A 26062-nucleotide genomic window follows, 5' to 3' on the forward strand; every position below is an offset into this window, starting at 1 on the left:
CTATTTAGCTTGTGATCCACTATGACCCCCAGATCCCTTTCCACAGTACTTCTTCCTAGGCAGGCATTTCCCATTTTTTTTTTTAAATGTGGAGATATACCTATCTCATAGAACTGGAAGGGACCTTGAAAGGTCATTGAGTCCAGTCCCCTTCCTTCACAGCAGGACCAAGTACTGTCTCTTATTTTTGCCCTAGAAACCTAAACAGCCGCCTCAAGGATTGAACTCACAAGGATGCATTTAGCAGGCCATTGCTCAAACCCCTGCGCTATCCCTCCCCACACTTGTATGTGTGCAACTGATTGTTCCCCGGAATTCCATTTTACAGAGTCACTGAATAAATGGACACAAATAAGATGTCAAGAATTATAACGTTCATAAACCAGTCGGAGAACACTTCAATCTCTCTGGTCACGCAATCACAGACATGAAGGTCGCTATCTTAAAACAAAAAAACTTCAAATCCAGACTCCAGCGAGAAACTGCTGAATTGGAATTCATTTGCAAATTGGATACTATTAATTTAGGCTTAAATAGAGACTGGGAGTGGCTAAGTCATTATGCAAGGTAGCCTATTTCCTCTTGTTTTTTCCTACCCCCCCCCCCCAGATGTTCTGGTTTAACTTGGATTTAAACTTGGAGAGTGGTCAGTTTGGATGAGCTATTACCAGCAGGAGAGTGAGTTTGTGTGTGTATGGGGGTGGGGGGGATGTGAGAAAACCTGGATTTGTGCTGGAAATGGCCCACCTTAATTATGCACATTGTAGGGAGAATGGTCACTTTGGATGAGCTATTACCAGCAGGATAGTGAGTTTGTGGGTGTGGTTTTTGGGAGGGGGGTGAGAGAACCTGGATTTGTGCAGGAAATGGCCCAACTTTATTATCATGCACATTGTGTAAAGAGTTGTCACTTTGGATGGGCTATCACCAGCAGGAGAGTGAATTTGTGTGGGGGGAGTGGAGGGTGAGAAAACCTGGATTTGTGCTGGAAATGGCCCACCTGATGATCACTTTAGATAAGCTATTACCAGCAGGACAGTGGGGTGGGAGGAGGTATTGTTTCATGGTCTCTGTGTATATAATGTCTTCTGCAGTTTCCAAAGTATGCATCCGATGAAGTGAGCTGTAGCTCACGAAAGCTTATGCTCAAATAAATTGGTTCGTCTCTAAGGTGCCACAAGTCCTCCTTTTCTTTTTGCGAATACAGACTAACACGGCTGTTACTCTGAAACCTGTTGTTCACTGTGGCTCTTTCACAACCCACCCTCAGGCACAGGCCACCAGACAGCAAGTGTGAAAAATCAGGAGAGTGGGCCGGTGGGTATGTAGGCACCGACACAAGAAAAAGCCTCAAATATCAGGACTGTCCCTATAAAAGCGGGTTTCAGAGTAGCAGCCACGTGAAGTCCGTATTCGCAAAAAGAAAAGGCGTACTTGTGGCACCTCAGAGACTTGGTCACCTATCCACGCAGGGCATTAAACTGCAGCAACGGGCGGCTTCCCACTCTCCTCAGCAAAGCCCCACGCCGCTGTTTGCCCAGCTGCCCCTTGAGCGGCCGCCCCTGAACCAGGGACAGGTCACCTCCCCCCGCGCGCCGCGCGCCGCCCGCCCCTTGCCACTGGACAGCGCAGCCCGGCGTCACGTGCGCCCCTTGCTCAGGCCGGGCACGAGGAGAGCGGCGGATCACGCGCGCGCCGGCAGGGCCCCGGGGCTCCGGTCGCAGCCAATGAGCGGGCGGCGCCCGGCCGGCCTGGTGCGCAGGAGGGGCGGTGCCTGCCGCGTCGGGACGGCTGCACGGGACGAAGCATGGCTGCCAAGGTGAGTCGGGAGCCGCTGCTGGCGGGCCGGGCCGGGCCGCCGCCGCCGCTTTTGCTGGGTGTCCCCGCGGCTTGGCTGGAGGGAAGCTGCCGGATGAGGGCCTGCCCTTGGTGGAACTTCGCTGGAGTGGGCTGAGCCCCCCCGCCAGCCGTTGCAGCGCCCCCCCTCCAGCCCCCCCCCGCCGGCGGGGGCGGCGTTTGGCGAGCAGGTCCCTCGCGCTGCTGCCAGGCGCTGCCGGGATGGGGGGGGGGGTTGCTCGCTGCGTTCAGGGCTCGCTGCGTTCAGGGCTCGCTGCGGGGCCTGCGGCCCGTGCCGGGGGGCTTTGGCCTCTGCGTGAGGGGGGCTTCCCACCTGCACCCTCTTGCTTGGGAGCTGCCCGGGGGAGGGAGCGCGCCCCATCAGGGTTTGTGGTACACCACGTACAGTTGTGGCACTGCACAGTCGCGTTTGGCTGGGTAATACACACAGGGCAGCGGTGTTGCCCCTGTTGCAGCACCTCCGCAGTTGGGGTCTTAGACTCTGGCACGGGTCAGATCTGATGGAGCCTGAAAGAACTTTGCTTTTGCCTTCATCGATTAAGTCACCTGATTTCTTTCCCAAGCCAAATTTAGCTAGTGGCCTCACAGTGGGTGTGTGTCAAGCACAAGGGGGAGTAATTTAAAGGGACGGTGTCAGGGTTTAAACCCCCCCCCCCCATATATTTAAAAGAGATCCTTTTCTCATGCCACAAATTATACATCAGATTCTCCAAATGGAAAATGATGAATATGTACGTGCAGTGGTGCTAGAACTAGGGATGCTGGCTTGGACTATTAAAACCAAATACATGGTTTCCATCATCAGCACTCCCGCTATAAAAATTGTTCCAGCACCCCTGTATAATTTTGCGAACACTCTCAGTACCTGGTGTAATGCTTACTACTGTGAATAGCCTCAAGAAGTAGGATCACTCTTGACAACAAGTACTAAAACACTTCCCACTGTAGGTAGCATCAGGCCTTAACATAATATTCTCTGAGCTTTTTCTTTTACTTTCTTTGCTCAGCTTGGATGATGAACACTAGCTAGTCAATTTAATTTTGGTTTCTATTTATGATGACTTTCAGATTCTCTTTCACTGGTATGAAGTTGGGCTTGCAAAGCTCATAGCAAGTGGCTATGTTTGGTTTTTATTAGACGTAAAAACAAAATTAATGGAAATATTGCCATTCTTCATAGTTGTTTTTTTTAATTTAACAGCCCCTCCCCTCAAGGTTTGGATCATATCTTACATAGGGGTCCCTCCAATGAAGACGCATTAATTTGACATATGGGTCAGTGTTTTGAAGCTCCTTAGTCTTTCTTTTCTATAAACCACTCTTGTTCATTATCATTGCTATGTAAGAAGGAATAATTGATTAGGTAGCTAGTCAATACAACCAAGTCAGAACACTTACACTCCCTAAAGATTTGGGGCCTGGTCTTGCTCCCATTGAAATCAGTGGCCAAACTTCTATGCAAGAACATAAGAAAATAAACGTCAGTGCCAAAAAACCCAAAACAACCTCCCCCCCTCCCCCAAGAAAATCCGGCCTATACAAGTACCTTCTGCTGAAGAAACATATTTCAATAAAGTTAATCACAGAATCAGTCTGTTCAGTATGCCAGTGTGCTACTCAGTAACTCTCATTAAAGTTAGCCTGGTTGGTCTCCAACTTCATACTACCTGTTTTCATGAGCAAGATAATGTATGTGATGTGCTTTCTGAGTTGAAACCATCTTCCCTGAAGTTTTATTTATCATTCATGACTTTTAGTTGTGTTTATCTAGCTTTGTTTCTGTCTCTCACTAATATAACCAGCTTATCAAGATGCCCTTTACCAGCCTTTGTATCATTTAAGACTTTTCAAAGTATTCTATTCACTGAGATTAAGATTAACCTAAATATCCGTTGCATCACATAGCAAAGATTTTTAATCTAGAAGCCTTGTGGTTACGTAGCTCTCTGTATAGGGCAACATCTTAAATATATCTTAACTTGTACTTCTATGACATATTGTTGAACAATATATTTTGCTTTCAGTTCAATTTCATAGGGGGTAGGTGACCATAGTCCTTTGAGAAAACACTGGAAAAGTATAATCTAAACATCCAGAATATATTGAACAGGTGAGACTATATATAGGGCAATTTTAAATAACTGCAGGTTTGGCTAAAAGACACCTAATTTTTCTTCATATTATTTAAATGGTGCCATAAATGTGCATAATGTATTGTAGACAGGCACAGTGCCTGTCCTGCAGGGTTTACATTCTTTAGATAACCTCTGAAAAAGGCTAATGGTTGAAATATCAAGTGTATCCTGAGAGATTCAAGCGAAAGAATAACTTATTATGAAATTGTAAGCTGCTGAGTTAATTTAATATAGGGTTGTCGATTAATCGCAGTTAACTCACGTGATTAACTCAAAAATTAATCGTGATTAATCACACTGTTAAACAAAAGAATACCAATTGAAATTTATAAAGTATTTGTGGATGTTTTTCTACGTTTTCAAATATGTTGATTTCTATTACAACACAGAGTACAAAGTGTACAGTGCTCACTTTATATTATTTTTATTACAAATATTTGCGCTGTAAAAATGATAAATAAAAGAAATCGTATTTTTTAGTTTACCTCATACAAGTACTGTAGTGCAATCTCTTTATTATGAAAGTGTAATTTACAAATGTAGATTTTTTTTTTGTTACATAACTGCACTCAAAACCAAAACGGTGTAAAACTTTAGAGCCTACAAGTCCACTCAGTCCTACTTCTTGTTCATCCAGTCTCTAGGACAGCATTATCTCCTGCAAATTGTGACCAAACTTGTTTGTCTGAGCAATTGGCTGAAGTAGTACTGAGTGAACTTGTAGGCTCTAAAGTTTTACATTGTTTTATTTTTGAATGCCGGGGTTTTTTGTACATAACTCTATATTTGTAAGTTAAACTTTCATGATAGAGATTGCTCTACAGTACTTGTATTACATGAATTGAAAATTACTATTTTTTTACAGTGCAAATATTTGTAATAAAAATAAATATAAAGTGAGCACTGTACACTTTGTATTCTGTATTGTAATTGAAATCAATATATTTGAAAATGTAGAAAACATCCAAAGATATTTAAATAAATGGTATTCTATTACTGTTTAACAGCATGATTAATCGTGATTAATTTTTTAATCGCTTGCCAGCCCTAGTTTAATATTTAAGCTGCATTGTGAGACTTTGAAGTTTTCACCTTTGTAGGATGAAGTTGCCAGAGTTAAATAGGATGGATTCCCAGTCCTGACAAAGTCAGTGACATATCTTTAAGCAATACTCGGTACTATTTACAGTAACACCTGCACTCCAGTCCTTCAAGCACATACGTGAGCAACTTTATCACATATAGTCCTTGAGACTAAAGTCATGTGTTTGTAGGATTAGGCCTTGGTTTATGTTCTGATTCCTCACTGATACATCTTAGTAATGTTTGCCTTTTTAACCTCAGCCAAACAATGGACTGGTGAGTTGGACAACTTTTTCTACAAAGTCCTTTTCTTTGCCAGTGTCCTGCATGACTGCTTTTCTTTATTTTTTTTTTTTTTATATTGTAGCACTTAGGAATCCCTTGGAATCTAACTTTTGTTCCTCATTTGCTAGGTCTCAAATGTTGACATTGTAAGAAGACTTTAAGAACTCAATCCATCCAAAAATAAAACGCATGTGAAAGACTGCTAAGGCTGCGTAATTAAACACTCAGATGTTAAGAAATGACAAAGTATGAGGTTGCACTCAAATGTGTACTACAATATAGTTTATATTGCATAGTATGACACAATTTTTATACATTTTTAACATTCTTTATTGTATATTACTGTGTGTATTCTGAGTCTGTGAAAGTGTTTTTTTAATTAAAACAACATAGTAAAATGGTTTTGCATGAGAGATGTGTAAAAGGATAAGATAATAGTGAACATTTACTGGAATATATAGTATGGGGGTGGTTTGTAGCTAAATTAGTGTAATAGTTACATAGCACAATCTTCAGAAAATGAGGTGGTTATGTAAAGTCTTTATTGTAGTTCATGCACAGGGCGTATATGGTTTTATACTGTACATTATTTCTTAACTTCTGAGTATTGTGTAACCTTAGCATTTTCTTTTTGGGTGGAATTTCCCGGAGAAAAAATTGCATAATGTGTAACAATTTGGCTAGAGGACTCCCCATCATACACCTTCCTGTTTTTTTTAAAGCACAGTTAAATTAGCCACCTGTGTTCAGTGAGTTCAACCTGCCTTTGCTCCAAACATGGCTACAAAGTGAACATGCACAGTACTATTAACAAAGTGACTTATTTTTATTTCCAGAGATACACAACTCTGTCAAATTAAAACCAATTTAATTAGGAAGTTCTAAGGCATTTCTCAATGAGGGCTGTTTCCATGCCACATTTTAACTTTCTATCAACCTGTCATTTTGGCACTGCTGCTGTCTCATATAAGGTTGCAAGATCTATAATGGGGAAGGTGTATTTTTCTTATTTTGCACTCCAAAACATCTGAACTATGCTTGAATGTTTTATGTACAAATCACACTTGAGCAGAGTCCAAATCTGAATAATTTTAATGTTTCAGAAAACATCTGGGTTTTAGAATGGAAAAACCTGCTATTTAGGCTTCAACCTTATAATTGATATGACGTTAGCAGATTACTGCATCTGCATGAAGACTTGTCCTGTTGTGGCAGGAAAAGAGCCTTAGCTATTATGTTAGTTATCTCTCCTGCTATAATAAATACTCTGCTCTCGTGCTTGCATTGTGCTAAATGTGCATACAGTTTGTGTGTATGTTTACTTGAAGTTTGTTGTTTAACATATGATAAAAGTGATGTAGCTCAAACAAATGTTTCGCTAAACTAACTGATTCTGTCAAGTGTTTAAGCACATGCATCCTATCACTAAAGTTATGCACATGAATAAATCTTTGCAGATTTGGGGCCTGTCAGAATTAATTGATAACTGACCTCAGATGTAATGAGATAACAAATATCTTATGGTGTTAACTGATGTGAATTTAAATAAAGTTAACAGTATTTGAGAGTCTTATCCAAGTTACATAAATATACTGTAACAGAAAGGAAACAAATCTGGTGTAGACTTCTGCTATGGCTTTTAAGCTAGTTTTATTACCATTCAGATCGGTTTCATTTTTACTGTATTTTCAGACTGCTTGCTATTGAAGCTGTTATAACAATACCTGCTGTTAAAAAAAACCCCAAACCCCTAAATCTTAAAATATGAAAGCTAAGCTCTGCATTTCCCTTGTTTTTCACAGATTAATATATTCAGAGACCTTCCAAGAGTTGAGTTCCTCAAATTCATTTTGGTAATATCTAATTCAAATTATTTCTTTTCAGGTGCTCCTTCCATATGTTCTACAAAACAATTTGAGTATTTTCTGCACAACAGATGTAAAAACAAGGCTCCTAATCCTGCAAGGAGCACTTGCTGGGTGGATTCATTGGGGTTCCATGCAGGTTTCAGACCTGAGGCCCTGATCCTTCAAGTGACTAAGTGAGAATGCTACTGTGTCTGCATCGAGCCCCACTGAAGTCAGTGGGGCTGTGCACAGATGCAGCAGTGTGACTGTGTGCAGCCACTTGTTGGATCAGAACCTACGCCTATAACTGTCTCTGTATCTCTTTATAGATCTATATCTGTCTGTCTATATATAGACTTAAAAAAAAAGTTTGCTTCTTGCTACTTTTCAATTATTTGCATCCTGACTTTTCATGAGACCGTTAAGTATCTGATAAAGGGACACTGTCAATTTAAGTCACAATTTTGACAATTTCTTACTTCATCATTGTGCGAACTAACATCAGAGCTGACTAACTGAAAGAGGTTGGAAAAGAAACTCAATTTTTTCCCATCATTTCATACTTTTCACTCTGTACATTTGACAGCACTTCGTGTCAAGTGATTTTCCTTTATGTAGTAAGTTTGAGGCCTAATCCTGTGAACACGAACAGCTGGGTATAATGCTTATTCACATGAGTAGTCCCATTGAAGCCATGGGCTACACACATGAAACCCCTTCTAAGGCACTATTCAGCAATGGATCCTCGTGCATGGAGCTCATTACAGAATTAATGTCTAGGCCCTGTTCTATACTACACAGTCGGATTGACATAAGGCACCACCAACAGAAGGAGGGTAGTGTGGACGTGAGTCACCGCAGTAAATGTTGCGGTAGCTGTAAGTTGATCTAACCTATGTTAACTTAAGATTGTAGTATAGACATACGATAAGTTATAAGAACAGCCATACTGGGTCAGACCAAAGGTCCATCTAGCCCAGTATCCCATCTTTGACTGTGGCCAATGCCAGGTGCCCCAGAGGGTATGAACAGAGCAGGTAAACGTCAAGTGACCCATTCCCTGTTTCCCATTCCCAGCTTCTGGCAAACAGGTTAGGGACACCATCCCTGCCCATCCTGGCTAAAAGCCGTTGATGGGCCTATGCTCCATGAATTTATCTAGTTTTTTTTTTTAACCCTGTTATAGTCTTGCTCTTCACAACATACTCTGGCAAAGAGTTCCACAGGTTGACTGTGCGTTGTGTGTAGAAATACTTCCTTTTGTTGGTTTTTTTAAACCTGCTGCCTATTAATTTCATTTGGTGACCGCTAGTTCTTGTTTTATGAGAAGGGGTAAATAACACTTATTTACTTTCTCCACACCATTCTTGATTTTATAGATTTTTATCGTATCCCGCCTTAGTCGTCTCTTTTCCAAGCTGAAAAGTCCCAGTCTTTTTAATCTCTCCTCATACGGAAGCCGTTCCATATCCCCTCGTCATTTTTGTTGCTCTTTTCTGAACCTTTTCCCATTCTTTTTTTGAGATGGGGCAACCACATCTGCACGCAGTATTCAAGATGGGGGAGTACCATAGATTTATATAGAGGCAATATTATAATTTCTGTCGTCTTATTTATCCCTTTCCTAATGATCACCAACATTCTGTTCGCTTTTTTGACTGCCACTGCATATTGAGTGGATGTTTTCAGAGATTTATCCACAATGATTCCACAATCTCTTTCTTGAGCGGTAACTGCTAATTTAGACCCCATCATTTTATATGCATAGTTGGGATTATGTTTTCCAGTGTGCATTACTTTGCATTTATCAAATTTGAATTTATCTGCCATTTTGTTGCCCAGTCACCCAGATTTGAGAGGTCCTTTTGTAGCTCTTTGCAGTCTGCCTGAGATTTAACTATCTTTGTATCATCTGCAAATTTTACCACCTCACTATTTACCCCTTCTTCCAGACCATTTATGAATATGTTGAATAGGACTGGTTCCAGTACAGACCCTTGGGGGGACACCACTATTTACCTCTCTCAATTCTGAAAACGGACCATTTATTCCTACCCTTTGTTTCCTATCTTTTAACCAGTTACTGATCCATGAGAGTATCTTCTCTCTTATCTAGGGTGACCATATTTTCCCAAAGGGAAGACAGGAAACCCGTGGGCTGGCCCGAAACATCATTCACACGCACCACCCCCCGCCCACCCCCCCGCTGCAGGGCCAGCCTAAGCCCTCCCTGAGGTTCCCCAGCCTTTCCATGTGTGGGAGGAGGCCACCCTTACCACTCCCTGCGCTTGGGTCAACCCGAGCCCTCCCTACCTCCCACCTTTGCCGGGCCAGCTTGAGGTCCTCCTCCCCAATGGCACCTAGGGCAGGTAGAAGCCACCCCGCCCATGACCGACCCCCCCACCCTGTCCGAACCCCCTTACTGCCTGCCCGTTTGCGGGGCTGGTCCTCCGAGCCTCTCCGCTGCTGCTCGCCTGCGATTCCCACCGCGGCCGCCTTCCCGCCTGGGCGCAGGGCTGATCTGAGCCCCCCCCTTCTCCTCCACGCACGGGCCCACCTGCAGGGCTGGTGGTTCAACCTGCCCCCCTCCCCCACATGCCTGGGTGCAGGGCCGCCCATGCAGGGCTGGTGTTGCCGCTCCCCCTGCCCCCATCACATTCCTTCATGCCCCAGTAGGGGTCCCAGGTGAAACACTGCTCACAGCCTGCTCTCCCAGCGGGGCAGGAGCAGCAGCAGCAGCAGCAGGAACGGCCGACCCCGGGCTGCTTCTGGGGGTGCTCTCGCTGACCATCTGCGGTGCTGCCGGAGGAGGCAGCAAGGGAGACGCTGACGTGGGCGAGCGGGTCGGGGGGTGTCCACGGCCGCTTGCTGCCCCCCGCTGCCGGCTCTGTGTTGGGATCATAGAAAATACGTGACAGTTTGCCCATATTTAACAAAAAGTCGGGACACCCGGAAGAAGGCTTAAGTATGGGACTGTGCCTTTAAAAACAGGATGTCTGCTCACTCTTTTCTTATCCCATGACTGCTTACTTTGCTTAAGAGCCTTTGGTGAGCGACCTTGTCAAAGGCTTTCTGAAAATCTGAGTACGCTATATCCACTGGATCCCCCTTGTCCACATGCTTGTTGATTCCCTGAGAGAATTCTAGTAGATTGGTGAGGCATGATTTCCCTTTACAAAAACCGTGTTGACTCTTCCCCAACAAACACTGTTCTTTTACTATAGTTTCAAACAGTTTGCCCGGTACTGAAGTCAGGCTTACCGGCCTGTAATTGCCGAGATCACCTCTGAGGCCCTTTTTAAAAATTGGTGTCACATTAGCTATTTTCCAGTCAATTTGGTACAGAAACTGATTTAAATGATAGGTTACAGACTACAGTTAGTAGTTCTGCAATTTCACATTGGAGTTCCTTCAGAACTCTTGGGTGAGAACCATCTGGTCCTGGTGACTTACTGCTGTTTAATTTATCAGTTTGTTCCGAAACTTCCTCTAATGACACCTCAATCTGGGACGGTTCCTCAGATATGTCACCTGGAAAGAATGGCTCAGGTTTGGGAATCTCCCTCACATCCTCAGCCGTGAAGACTGATGCAGAGAGTTCATTTAGTTTCTCCACAATGACCTTATCATCCTGGAGTGCTCCTTTATCATCTTGATCGTCCAGTGGACCCACTGATTGTTTAGCAGGCTTCCTACTTCTGAGTACTTAATTTTTTTTTGCTATTACTTTTTGAGTCTTTGGTAGCTGTTCTTCAAATTCTTTTTTGGCCTTCCTAATTATATTTTTACACTTCATTTGCCAGTTTATGCTCCTTTCTGTTTTCTTCACTAGGATTTAACTTCCATTTTTTAAAGGGTACCTTTTTGCTTCTTTTACTTTGTTTAGCCACGGTGGCCTTTTTTTGGTTCTCTGTTTTTTAATTTGGGGAATACAATACATTTATGTTGAGCCTCTATTATGGTGTCTTTAAAAAGTTTCCATGCAGCTTGCAGGGATTTCACTTTTGGTGTTATACCTTTTAATTTCTGTTTAATTAACTTCCTCATTTTTGTGTAGTTCCCCTTTCTGAAATTAAATGCTGCAGTGTTGGGCTGCTGAGGTGTTTTCCCCACCTCAGGGATGTTGAATTTAATTATATTATGGTCACTGTTACTAAGAAGTCCAGCTGTATTGATCTCTGGGCCCAGATCCTGTGTGCCACTTAGGACTAAAGCAAGAATTGCGTCTCCTCTTGTGTGTTCCAGGACTAGCTGCTCCAAGAAGTAGTCATTTAAGGTGTCAAAAAACTTTATCCCTGCATCCTGTCCTGAGGTGACATGTACCCAGTCAATGAAATCCCCCATTATTATTGAGTCTTTTATTTTAATAGTCTCTCTAATCTCTCTGAGCATTTCACAGTCTCTATCACCATCCTGGTCAGGTGGTTGGTAATATATCCCTACTTCTATAAGTCCTTTCCCTCCCCGTAGCATTTTAAAACAGCAGTGAGAAGAGAAAAGTACATTTTTTAAAAATAGAAAGATGTAAACCCACAGATATTAGCAGAGGATATTGGGGGACATGGATAATAACTGAAATGGCTTTTAAGTAACTTTTGTAATTTGCTTATTTTCATTTTGTCAGAGTCCCCATAAGCCTCACTTATGGCCTCATAAGAGAGTAGCCTCACTTCCTGTACAAGTCTTTGGAAACCTGCTATTAGAACCTGCAGTTTTGTTTACCTCAGTCATGTCCAATTTTGTTGATGACATATCTAGCACCTATTGTATTAAGAAATAAAAATTCCTTTTTCTATGCAGCTTTCTATCCTTGGAAGTTAGAGAAGCTCTGCTTAATATACTGCAAATACAATACATAGGATCAGGAAGAACGTCTTTAACATAGAGAAGCTTACATCCCTGAATGCTAAAAATGTGTCTTCTGACAAGTTTCTGACAAGTATTCAGGCACATATCTATTTTATTTATCCATGTTGTCCAAGGAGATATGACTTTGTAGTTACTGGAAGATGATACACATTTTATGCTTTATTTTGACTTAAATTTTGGTTTTATCTGTTCAGTTGCTGCCTGGGTGACTATTGAATGCGTTCACAATGCTGAGTTGTGCGTTCGAAATTCTGGTGCATATGTAAAAAGAAAAGGAGTACTAGTGGCACCTTAGAGATTAACCAGTTTATTTGTACAGCACCAAGCCTTGATCTTGATTAGGGCCTCTGGACCATACTATAACTATTAGATAATAATGCCATGTTGTCTAGGGCAGTGGTTCTCAAATTAGGGCCGCCGCTTGTTCAGGGAAAGCCCCTGGCGAGCCGGGCTGGTTTGTTTACCTGCCGCGTCCGCAGATTGGGCCAGTCGTGGCTCCCACTGGCCGTGGTTTGCTGCTTCAGGCCAATGGGGCCTGCAGGAAGGGCAGCCAGCACTGCTCCCCGGAGCCCCCATTGGCCTGGAGCGTTGAACCGTGGCCAGTGGGAGCCACGATTGGCCGAACCTGCAGACGCGGCAGGTAAACAAACCAGCCTGGCCTGCTAGGGGCTTTCCCTGAACAAGCAGCGGCTCTAGTTTGAGAACCACTGGTCTAGGGGTTACTGGTTAGTCTTCAGAGCCAGTGATAGAGGAGGTGAGATATCTGCAGTCAATGAAAAAGTAAAGATGCATTTTTCTGATGCATAGTCTGTTCTGGAAACAGAACAGCTCTATATCTCAATCATTTGCAGGGAGATGAATCTGCTCTTATGAGTACTTTATCTTGAATTGCATTGTAATAAAACAATTTAAACTGAAGCTTTGTTAAAGTACTTAAACGAACACTGCCAGTGCATTTTCTTTAACATTTTGAAATAATTTCATACTATTTACAATATTGTAAAATGTAGAGGTATATGACTGAAATCACGTTCTTTACCAAAAATGTTACTCTGGCCTACACAAAAACTAATGTGTGGTAAGATAAAATTGCTCATAAGGAGTGGGCTGCTGGCATTTTTTTCTCTTTAGAAAGAAAGTGTTTGAGAATGGGGAGTGCACGCGCACACACACACACAGAACTATATAAACTTTGAAAATAAACAGAAGTAAATTAAATGTTGTGACTACTAACCTGAATGATGTCCCTTCAATTTCTTAAATTCAGAATAGTAATCAGATGATACATTTTAGAAATAAATCAGCAAATCAAGTATTGGATTGGAGGAACGAGAAACCTTTTTTCCTTTTCCACTTGGAACTGTGGATCCTCTTTATTTCTATGATAAACTGTTCAGATGGTTTCCCCCTCTCTCCAGTATAGTCTGTAGATTTGAACCTAAGCTTGGAAGGAAGAATTTGGACTGAATTTTTCATGGAACTTGAAACACAAAATAAAACTACCCTGGCAAATAATTTGATGCTGTATTTTTGACATGCATCAGAGGGGTAGCTGTGTTAGTCTGGATCTGTAAAAGCGGCAAAGAGTCCTGTGGCACCTTATAATCTATAAGGTGCCGCAGCACACTCTGCCTATTTTTGACATGTTAGTGATTGGCTTATTTATATGTTGAAATGTGAACTGACTTTTGCAGCAGAAGGAATCTTTAATTTCATGTGAGTGTATGGTTAGGTTTACCTTGATTAGCCTAGCAGTCTGCTGCACACTTGTCTAACAGTGCTAATCAATTTTAGTGCAACATTGATCGAAACACCGCACAGAGAAGATTGTTGCCTAAGTCCATGCATGTCAGTCAGTTGGGAGAAATCTAATACCCTGCAGATGATGATGATGTGGCTTTAGAAGTATAGAGAAAGGAGGGAGATAATAGTGGTAGGAGAGTAGAACCATGAATATGATGTGGTTATCAACAGACTTTTTTTATATTTAGCTTGGTAGCTTTTGATATAGATTGCATTTGGTGTGCAATAGGATTTTTTATCATGATACTGTTGAATCAGATGCATTAAAATATTTAGAAATCAAAAACAGATATACTGACCCAAATTAATAGAATTGGGATTGGGGTTAGTACATTTGACTTTGGGGACAATAACAGAAGTTCCTGTACAACTTGTAATTTCATAGCAGATCTAATGAAATGTACGTATTATTACATGACTGCGCTCTCTTCAGCTCTCTGTGTACATGGTGGTATGGGATGTATAAGCCTCAAAAGACCATTCATGCTGTCTGTGCTCCTGTTTAGCGAAGGTCGATATAGTCGATAAGGAAAAGATGAGTGCAAATAATCTGCTTGGATGTTGGGAGTGTGTGTAAATGAGCAGCTTCATTTCTCTTTCCTTCCTCTCCTTACCAGTTGATATTACTGCATTTGAGCTGTAATAACATCCCTTGAGTGGCTCCAGGGCTGAATTGCTGGAGCAAGTTGTTCGTTTAGGGTTTTTGTGTGCGCTTTTTAGAAACAAAGTTAGGTGGAGGAACCTCCTACACTCCCAATCATGAGCTGGGGGAGGGAGAGGGCCACAATAGAATGACAGAATCATAGGGCTGGAAGGGACCTTGAGAGGTCTAAGTCCAGTCCATGGAAGGCCTAAGTTTTATGTAGACCATCCCTGGTGAGTGTTTGTCTAACCTGCTCTTAAAAACCTCCAATAAAGGAGATTCCACAGCCTCCCTGGGCAATTTATTCCAGTGCTTAACCACCCTGACAGTTAGGAAGTTTTTCCTAATGTCCAACCTAAACCATGCTTGCTGCAATTTTAAGCCCATTGCTTCTTGTCCTATCCTCAGAGGTTAAGGAGAATAATTTTTCTCCTTTCTTCTTGTAACAGCTTTTGATGTACTTGAAAACTGTTATGTCCCCTCTCAGGCTTCTCTTCTCCAGACTAAACAAACCCAGTTTTTTTCAATCTTCCCTCATAAGTCACGTTTTCTAGACCTTTCATCATTTTTGTTGCTCTTCTCTGGACTTTCTCCAATTTGTCCACATCTTCCTGAAATGTGGCTCCCAGAACTGGATACAGTACTCCAGTTGAGGTCTAATCAGCATAGAGTAGAGCGGAAGAATTACTTCTCGTGTCTTGTTTACAACACTCCTGCTAATATATCCCAGAATGATGTTTGCTTTTCTTGCAATAGTGTTTCACTGACGCATTCTTAGCTTGCGATCCACTATGACCCCCAGATCCCTTTCTGCAGTACTCCTTCGTAGGCAGTCATTTTCCCATTTTGTATGTGTGCAACTGATAGTTCCTTCCTAAGTGGAGTACTTTGCATTTGTCCTAATTGAATTTCATCCTGTTTATTTCAGATCATTTCTCCAGTTGGTCTAGATCATTTTGAATTTTAATCCCATCTACCAAAGCGCTTGCAACCCCTCCTTACTTGGTATCGTCCTCAAACTTTATAAGTGTACCCTCTATGCCATTATATAAATCATTGATGAAGATATAGAACAGGACCAGACCCAGAACTGATCCCCGCAGGACCCCACTCAATATGCCCTGCCAGCTTGACTGTCAGCCACTGATGACTACTTTCTGAGAACGGTTTTCCAACTAGTTTTGTACCCACCATATAGCTCCATGTAGGTTGTATTTCCCTAGTTTGTTTTATGATAAGGTCATGCGAGACTGTGTCCAAGGCCTTACTGAAGTCAAGATATGACACATCTACCACTTCCCCCCCATCCACAAGGCTTGTTACCCTGTCAAAGAAAGCTATTATGTTGGTTTGACATGATTTGTTCTTGACAGACCATAGTGACTGTTAATCACCTTATTATCTTTTAGGTGTTTGCAAACTGCTTGATTACTGGTCTGTATCACCATATATAATATTAGGGGCTGGAAGAGTTTTGTTCACCGCTAAGAGAGGGATGGTCTCAGGTAGCCATGTAAGGGGAAAAAATTTGGGCCACAATTGAAGGAGATTCCTTCTCCCTTGAAATAGGAAGCAACATCGGGGAGGATCAGAGCTTCCATGGTTTCCCAGCTATGGTAGTTTCAGGCTAGATGAGTACTTGGGTGGATGGGTCATTACACAAAGTAAAACTATTTCCCCATATTTATTCCCCCCCTCCCCACACTGTTCCTCAGAAGTTCTTGTCAACTGCTGGAAATGGCCCACCTTGATTATCACTACAAAAGGTTCCCTCCCTCCCCCCCCCCCCGCTCTCCTGATGGTGATAGCTCACCTTAAGTGATCACTCTTGTTACAGTGTGTATGGTAACACCCATTATTTCATGTTCTCTATGTATATAAATCTCCCCAGTGTATTTTCCACTGAATGCATCCAATGAAGTGAGCTGTAACTCACGAAAGCTTATGCTCAAATAAATTGGTTAGTCTCTAGGTGCCACAAGTCCTCCTTTTCTTTTTGCGGATACAGACTAACATGGCTGCTACTCTGAAACCTACTTTAGGCTGGTAATTCATTCATTGTTTCTACTTTTGTAACCTGTGTCAATTGCATTTTAAATGCAGTGTGATTGCTGTTTAAATGCAGTCTGGGTTTTGAAACTCAGGTGTTGTATGCAAAGATTTACTCAGACATCTGAATTTTCACTGTAACAAGCTGCGCTGCCGCAGCGTATGATTGCCTTGCTTACAGTGAAGTCTGGTTCTGCTCGGAACAATAACACATTCTTTCTCAATACATCTGCTGCCTGTGCAGTTTGAGTGTTTATCTGATGACTTTTGGTACAAAAATAAGCTTTTTATTCCTTTTATTTTTTTCCTTGTTGACCATGCCAGTGCAGCTGAGAGAGATTCTATTCCTTCCTGAGCATCATCAACAGAGCTTACTGATTTCTAATCAGCTCCCCGTTGATGGCAATGGGCTTGCTCACATGTCACTGACAGTCTAATTTGGATTTAGCTCTTTTATTATTGGTGATGTGTAAAGAGAAAAGAGCGTAGTGTGCAGTTAGAATAACGTCTGTATTTGTAAACTCAGTATATTTGCCAGGGAAGTCATTGTCATCTCCCCACAATGCAATTTTTAGTCACTTTTCTACACTTTAAAAGGTGTAAAGAACAAGGATAGAGTTCAGATTTGAAGGGAGCGGAGTTCTTCCCACAAAATAAGCTCCATCCACATAAGATACTACTCTCAGTAAATTGTGCAGATGTTCAAAATATCACTGTACATGCACTCTCGGCTCATAAGTCCTGCTGAGCTCTTTGAGCTTGGAGCAGCCTTGAAGGGAGTTCATGTATCTGGGCACTGCTGGTCCCCTCGTGTTTGGCTCCTTGACTGGTGGGGAAAAAGTTGCCATTTTCTCCCAGATTCGCTCACAGGTGGTGTCACAATGACCTGTCACACTCAGAAGATTTTGCAGATCCTTGTAATATGGGTCTCTCTCTCCTCTGTTGGATGCTTTGATGAGAAGTGAGTTAATATTGTTGATAGTTAAAAGTATTATCATGGGCATTTGACTTAGCCCATATTGAGATCACAGAAACTTGTAATGGTTTCGAGGCTATGTCAGCCACTATAATGACAAGATGTACTGCTTTTAAAAATGGGAAAGCTTATATTCTGCAGAACAAGGCAGCGGCATGAAAGAGATACTGACTGCGTTACTGCACGCTGGCTGTATCAGAATCCTAGGCAGGGACCTCTTTTATTCATAAATGTAGACTATGCTTTTTTGCTAACGTGTCCTAGATGTTTTACAGACAATAAACAAATATGTTGCTCCTGGCCTAAATAGCTTGCAGTCTACGTTTTAGACAGGATATGAAGTACTGGTGATAAATGGTAAGGTGGGGATGTGGCTAGGAAGGTAAGCCTTGAAGGATCTTTAATTCTTTGTGACCAGGTTATTGTTATTTTGAAGCAGAACAGAATTAAACTGACATATAAGGTCATATGTCAGCTTTGAGGTAAGTTGTTGGGCCGATTTATAAAAGTACAATTTTTTTTTTTTTTTTTTTTACTTATGAACTCTTGATTGGTTTTATTGAGGTTAACATATGAATTGTACATTCAGAACTTGCCTATACTGCTTCTGTTCAGGGCACAAATATTAAGAAAATGGAAAATAATACATTCCAAAGCTATTAGTTAAAATCTAGTTTAAGAAAATTCTCATTAGTTAATTTGGTATCACCTGTGGTTAGCAAGGCACATAGGCATTTAGAGGCTATTTTCATAATTATTGGGGCCTATTGTTACGACCAGAAAGCAAAAATTATTGATGCTTTATTATAGATAAGTCATGTGCTTGATAATCAAGACAATTAATGAGAAATCAAAAACAGCAGCCCTCATCCCACATGGAAAATACTGTTAAATGTCTAGGTGACCACAGTTTTTAGACACTTTTTTATAAATAGAAAGTGACTTTATTTTAGTTGTCAGTTTATCACTATCTAATGATTGTTTTTGGGAATTAATTATTCTAACTTTTGAGTTGAATGAGAAAGTAAAAACTTAAAGTAGTTGTGGGGTTGTACTTGCCAATGAAGTAGAATCAAAGTCTGAATTAGAATTTGAAACTCATGTTTGAATATTACTTTGGATTTTTCACATTTACTGTTTAATTTTGTCACAATAGGACACTTTAGTAAAAGAGTACGCTCATATGTGAAGCATTTATTCTATCTGGGTTCTTGTGTGCTTTCAGGAATAGACAGGTTGGATTCATATTTATTTCAGAGATGATCTCTGTTATGGTGCAGGTTGCATATCCGTTAGCCAGCATAGGTAAATTTAAGTTGGTGTACCATACAGTCTGAAAGGATGGAAAATTGGGTTTGTAGCTGGAGGGCAAGCAATAGGAGGGTTTAAGAAGGTCAGGCAGAGGGAAAGTAAGGGCCACACACCTTTTTATTATTAAATATTTACACTATCTTATGTAGGGGTTATATATACCACTATTTACATCACCTCTGAGTTTGGCCCTAAAATGGTATCTCTTGGTTGAACACATTCTAACTCTGTAAACTACCATTAGGATGTGTTAGGTATATATCTGATAAATGCATTTTGTGGACTTTACAAGATAGATAGATGCACAAGTGCTTTATTATAGCTAAGTCACCTGAGTTCATCTGGGCTGAGAGCTGAGGATCTGACTTACAGCCCTGAAATTAGGGGAGAGAATTGCTGACATGGCCCCACTGTCAAACACTTGGGTCATATCCAATCTGAAAATGCCTTTCTTCCTCCCACTGCAGTTGATGCAGATATTTGCCGATGCTAACAGTGTAGCTCTTCTGTTCCCCCAAATTCTTCCTACTTTCTTCATATTTGCCACAACTTTATGACCAATTTCTCAAACTTCTATATTCATATGACTTTATTTACTCTTTCCAGTGATGGCTGGTAATATCTGATAGAGTGGGTAAAAGTGACATATAAAGGTTTGTTTGGAGCCAATATACAACAGCAGATAAAGATCATAGTGTGTTTCTGACAGTGCCTATCCTTGTTTTCTCAGGTGAGACTTCCACTGAATTTTTCCTAGATTCTCCAACATTTGTCAGCTTCTCGGTGTTTGCAATTCAAGTTTGTGAGGCTTTCTCTACTTTTTTCGTCGTGATGTTTACTCATCTGAAGGAGCTTTGAACATTTGGCTGGGGGCAGACACTGTATTAAGGATGATCCTGTGCTAAGTGGTCATCATCCAGTATATAGGAGGAGGAGCCTGTGTGACCTTTCTTAGCTGCTGGTGCTGCTTCAACTTTCCAGCCAATTCAATCAGCAGAGCTGGTTTTCTCTGCAAGGCATGCATTTTCCTTGGTAGCCAATAGAGGAATGCTTAGTGGGTGGGCTAGTAAATACTCTTCTCCTGGGGGAAGTTGTGGTGTGAGGTTGCCAGCTGCTACTACAGCATTAAACCATCAAAGTAAAAAGTCAATGTATAGAAGAAGGAAAAAGCGACCACTAGTTTGAGCCCTTAATGAATATTTAATCAAAGTGTAATAGTTTTGGTGCAGTGGGTATATTTTTGGAATGGTTTGTTTATTAAAAAAAAATGTATGACACATACTTCATCATAAGCCTTTTAAACTAGCCTGCCCATCAAAATGATTATGACCCCAAGGGTCTAAAATCCATGTGTTACCTCAGTTTGGAGTTCTGTGCACAAATATATGGCAGTATATAGCATAGCCCAAAGGCATACTTCTAAACACAGCTGCAGGCCATTTATTATTATTGTCACTGTTTTTATTCTGTCTAAGACGTGACCCATTTGTGCACTTACCGGTTACGTCATTGCTAAGACCTTTGGGCGATGATGTTTAATTATTTTAGGCTTTAATTCTGTAGTTAGCAGGTATTAAGTTTATATCTTATTTTAACACATCTCATGCAGTAGGAACTTTCATATGTGGCACTGTATGAAAAGCCATTAGAAAAAGATTCTCACATGTAAGAACACTTCGGTTGATTCAGACTGTATGATGGGCTGGGGACTAGAATCAGCTTAGTTAAATCTTTACACATCTAGGTGAACACAATTTTGAATAATTTCACGTTTCCATTAAAATAGGTTTTTTTTTTGATCATCAACCTCAAGTCAGTCTTCCTCCTTTCTGTCAATTCATTTTTATAATTCAGCCTTCCATTGTGTGTTGTCAGTCTAGATAGAAGCTGCTTTATGGAGATAATGAATTGGTCCCATGTTGATGCTGCTTAAGTGTTATCTCAAAAATAAGAAAAATATGGGAACATTAAGTCTTTTAAGTCCATTTTTGCTACTTACCGTGACCAAGATGTGTATGTGGATTGTTTATCAACAAAGTGGATGCTATAGAGCAGTGATACTCAACCTTTTCCATATTGTGACCTTATATTCCAACAGATGATGTTTTGGGATGCACTTTCTCTCTAGCCATACAGAAAATATGGGTGATCATGACCTCCTGAGCTCTGTTTGCATTCCTCTATGGGGGTTTATTAGCTGGGTACTCATGCTTTGGACAATCATATATAATTAAATGTGGAGGAAAAGGTAATTCAACCAAGCATGAAAGCATTTATCTGACTAAATCTAATAAAGTGTGGGTTTAATATTTTCCTATTCAATGTGAGGTGTACAGGTTAGGAAAAGAAATATTAAATTTGCTATTTTTTTTTTCTTGTGTGGAAAAAAACTGATGATCTACTGAAAATGAGAATGAGGAAAACACACCAAAAAATGCTGAAAAGTGTGCTGTTTTGCCCTCTAATCTTTCTATTTTATACAGCATGCGTGTAGATCCTCAGTTTCCTTACACTTCCACAAGTCTGGAGTGCAAAGTACTCCATATGAGGCTGTCATCATTGAAAGTTAGATGCAGGAAAAAAGATAAATAGTTTTGTCGTTGAAACTCTGTGGTCTGTGGAAATCTTGAGCCACAGGTGCTTGTCTGATCATCTCATATATTAAGTACATCAAAGAGCTGGATTAAATTATTACAAGGAAGCTTTTACTGGAATTTTATTGCATTTTTAAAAATGGGTATCAAAAAGGGAGTAGTTTGGTTGGCTAGCATCAGTATGCTAGTATGGGATGGTAGATGCACAGAACAGAACTTCCTTGACATCACAATCATGATGTCAAAGTGTCCAAGGAAGAAAATAGAAGAACTTTTGTTTCATGAGATTTAAAAGAAAAACAAACAAACCCAAACCCAGTTGCACTAGAATTTCTCTAGGATCTCAAGCCATTCATTGTCCGCTAAACCAATACCTGAGGTTTTGTGTTGAGCTGTGGTGCCTCCAGAGCAAATAAAAATGGAAATAACTATTCTCAGTAAATAAAAATGGTTTAATTCTGCTTTCCTCATTAACTACTAAAGATATTGGTATGAAAACAAGTTCTAAAGGATTTTTCTTCTCCTGTTTCTTTATTCCCCAATTTAAAACAAAATGCTCAGTTTACCACAGTTTCCATAGGAACTAGGTGATGTCATAAAAATATTGAGAACCGAGCATTAAAAGTAAATTAGTGTTTTAACAAAGCGGTGGTTTTATGCAAATATACCAAAAAAAAAAAAAAGAAAAAAAATCTCAACCTGCAGAGGAGAAAAAGAGCTATAAACAGAATTGTTTCTAAGTGGATTTTTTGTAAAAAAATTATTTTCCAAAGCTTTCCTGAATGGAAATTCCTTAACTACTGTTGACAAGTCTTTTAGATTTTCTGCGGAGTCTGGAAAGTTATAATTTACTCTTCCATTGCTTTGATTCTCACTGGTCTTGCATCCTGTTAGCTCAGAGATTGTTGCCACTTATTCAGGTTGTACCCCGAGGGGTGAGTCTGGGCACCTCCCTCATCCCCACCATCCCTCTTTGGCTGTAGGTGTTGCTGTAGCATTGGTTTGGAGTGCAGAATGTAGTCTCCTGGTTATAAGTCTTAGAGAGGCAGCTCCCCCCCTTCAAGGCCTGACTGCAGTCCCAGGAAAAAAAAAGGCAAACAAAATACTCCTACAACCCACAGTACAGTACAGGCTCACCCCACTGTTCCTCACAAGGCAACAGATAAATAGGCTCTGGAGGAGCTGGGTTCTTAACCTCCTGAGTGTCTGAGAGGTCCAGGCTGAGCACCCTGGGCTCTAGTGAGGGTCCAGGTGGCAGAGACTCTTCAGCAGCTATCTGGGTAAGCAGCCCCTGCTCTGTGGCACTAGGAAGCTCTGTTCTTTAGCTCTGCCACCCTGCACTAAGCTTGGATCCTTCCTTTTAAGGAGTACCTCTCTAGGTGCAACATACCTCACAGGTGTGCCAGCTTAATTATACTTAGAAGAGCTCTATAACCTGTACCTGACCAGGATAGGACCATGTCCTTTACATCACTAACTCCCCTTGATGCAGTCTCTGAAGTCCCTGCCAGTTTATTTTATTTTTCTGCTTGAGACTGCAAGCTATTTCCAAGCACTCTCCCAGACTTTCTCTCCTGCCCGCCCATCCTGATGTGAAGGTCATGTACACATATTAGTCACACACACACCAATCTGATATTATTTAAGCATTAAGAATACACCTAATGTTAGTACCTGAGGTCTGAATAATTAAAAAGAAAATTTAACACACCACCTTGCCCCACCCCCTTATGTTGTAGTTGTCTTGTTTCATGCGTGGTGGGGAAACAGTTTAAACTTGCAGCTGAAATTTACACTTGGGCTCAAATGCAGTCCCATGAGACCCACAATCTGCATGCGCAAGAGCACGCTTGCACAGCTACCTTTCAGCATGGAGTTACTGTGATTGCAGGTGCAAATGTGTTCTTTCGACCAGTGTTTTTCAAACTTTTTTTCTGACGACACAGTTGAAGAAAATTGTTGATACCCGTGACCCAATGGAGCTGGTAATGAGGGGCTTGGGGTGTGGTAGGGGCTCAGGGCTGGGGCAGAGGGTTGGGGTGCAGGGGTGGGACCGGGGATGAGGGGCTTGGGGTTCAGGAAGGGGCTCTGGGTTTGGAGTGGGGCTCAGGGCTGGGGCAGGGGATTGGGGCACAGGCTTACCTCGGGCAGCTCCCAGTCAGCGGCACAGCGGGGTGCTAAGGCAGGCTTCCTGCTGTCCTGGAAGCGGCCAGCAGCAGGTCTGGCTCCTAGGCGGAGGCGCACAGGCAATCTCCCCCCCCCCCCCACCGGCTCCCATTGGCTGGCAACAGGCCAATGGGAGTGCGGAGCCAGTGCTTGGGGCAGGGGGCAGTGCATGGGGCCCCGTGGCCCCCCGCCTAGGAGCCAGACCTACTGCTGGCCATGTTATATCAATAAAATAAAAACCAGCAAGATCTTATTAAAGAGGAGAAGGCAAAATACCACATTTATTGTGAATGCAGAAAGAATCATAGTAAGCACTTAGTTATAGCTATAACATTCCATTCAATCTCATATTTATTCACACATTCATTCATATAAACACACACACACAAACCACTGGCCAGGTGGCCTGGACATGAAGAGGGAGCAGGATGCTCATCTGATGCTCCTGGAAGTTGGTTTTCAGAATCAGACCCCCCAAAGTTCTCACTTTCTAGAGTCCTTTTTTATAGGAATTTCTTCCTATGCCAGTCTATGGGAGTTGCTTCATCATGCTGTTGCTGAATCAGTCAGCAGATGGCACATTCCTGACGGCTCCGTGCTGCTAGATGTTATCTTGTTCTTTGGTTCTCCCATTCTTGAGGCTGTTGGGTGGATTCCAGTCTGCCCTCCGGGGGCCCTCTGATTATTTCCACTTGATGCCTTCTTCAGCCGATGGACGCTGGATTCTTAGGCTGGCACCTCCCTGATCATTGTTGTTATCCACACCAAGCATCCATCCACATACATCCTCTATCTCTATTTTAATCACAATTGTTAACAAAAGGGCGGGGAGTCTCTGGGTGCTGTTTCTGTTGTTACAGAATATTGCTTTGAGTCTCTCTCTGTGTGAATTGCTTTGAGAACAGACTCTGTCTTAGGATGTACTAACGCAATTAGCAGCTTGCAAGTTTCACGCATAGAGGGAGAGAAACGGTACCAAAAACCAAGAGATCTCTTAATTAGTAATACCCTGGAATTTAAACTATTGGGGAATCAAAATCATTTGTGATTTTAATACAGAACTTCTTTAATATGATCCAGCAGCCACTTCCGGGGCTCAACATGGTGTCAGAACATGTAGGGACTAGCCTGCCTTAGCCGGGCAGCACCACCGACTGGACTTTTAATGGCCCGGTCGATGGTGCTGACCAGAGCCACTGCAACCCAATGCCTTACATGCCGTGACCCAGTACTGGATTGCAACCCACAGTTAGAAAACCACTGCTTTAGACCTGTAACCACCTTTTCTAACTGCATATGCAATTGAACCTCTGCCCACTGGAAATGTAGTCTTCAAGAATTTAAAGTGATGGTGCTGAAATACTTATAAAAAAATCCATATTCAAGTCTCTACTTCTTTTTTATATGTTTCTAGGCCCTCTATTGGGATACCACTGTTCTTCTGTCAGCATTAAGGAAAGGTTTCTGACTCCAAGATTAAGGATTTTCTTTTATTCCTACCATTTATAATGCACAATAACATTGTTACTTGTGTGTGATGTTGTCTGCTTCCATTATGCAGTTGTCTTTTGTTCTTTCTAAGATCATAGAAATGGATTCGTGCATACATATGGATTCATGCCCACTCACACACCCTCCCCAATTCTGAGCTACTGAGGTGTGTAGCATTTTGAATAGACTTGAATAGACAGATCTGATTATAAATAGGATCGTTAAAAGTGAACTTTTGTGCTCAATCAAAAAAGAAAACATAACACTGAAACAAAATACATCACCTGTCAGTTATTCCTACGTAATTCCTGTCACACAATTATTAGTTGAGACATTAATGTATAGGAATTTTCTCTCTAGTCTATTTACTTCTCCTGCTTATTCATGATTATGATGTCACATATAAAGAATTATGACAGTTATTCTCACAACAGTTTGATGTAGATGACCTTTCTATCTTCTGTGTAGGTATTGCATGCTTGTCATTATGGTATTTTGAGTGCTTGAATCTTAATGTTATGCTCAGAGTGATTTGTTGGTAAATTTAGATTGGCTCATTTTTAATTGTAATCCCTTGTAAACATATTTACCTCTTGTCCTATATTTCTACCTACTCCAGGATTCTTATTCCACAGGGCTGCTCCTATATGAGGAGATGCCTAAAGATCTTGTTGCTAGGCTATTGAGTCCCAGTATTGCAACTTAGCTCCCCTGTATAGTGGAGTTTGGAAAAGTGTTAAGTTATGTCATAGAAACACTTTATATACTTTGAACAGTCTTTGATTCTTCAGCATTGTTTCCAGCCAACCTGCATTACAGCCATTTTGGTTACAAGTTTCACTACAATGTAGGCAGATACATATGGCAGCATTTCTGAATGGCTGTCACATAGTGTTGCATTGTTGCTGTGCAAGTGTTTTGAGTGGTTCCCATGTTGCGTGGTATTCTTAAAG

General features: G+C 41.5%; 1 protein-coding gene across 2 annotated transcripts in view; it reads left to right on the plus strand.

Annotated features, from left to right (window-relative positions):
- The first annotated feature begins 1682 nt into the window (after positions 1 to 1682).
- The window catches only part of SLC25A13 (solute carrier family 25 member 13), a 131793-nt gene continuing 107413 nt past the window's right edge, over positions 1683 to 26062 (plus strand). The window contains exons 1-2 of one of the 2 annotated variants that reach the window (XM_073333879.1): positions 1683 to 1819; positions 5337 to 5351. In XM_073333879.1, coding sequence (XP_073189980.1) covers positions 1808 to 1819; positions 5337 to 5351 — 27 coding nt within the window. In that variant the 5' untranslated portion in view covers positions 1683 to 1807. The remainder of the gene's footprint in view (positions 1820 to 5336; positions 5352 to 26062) is intronic. The other variant, XM_073333880.1, reaches the window with a different exon arrangement.

This window comes from Lepidochelys kempii, chromosome 2 (assembly GCF_965140265.1).
Source record: "Lepidochelys kempii isolate rLepKem1 chromosome 2, rLepKem1.hap2, whole genome shotgun sequence".
In the NCBI taxonomy this organism is placed as follows: Eukaryota; Metazoa; Chordata; order Testudines; family Cheloniidae; genus Lepidochelys; species Lepidochelys kempii.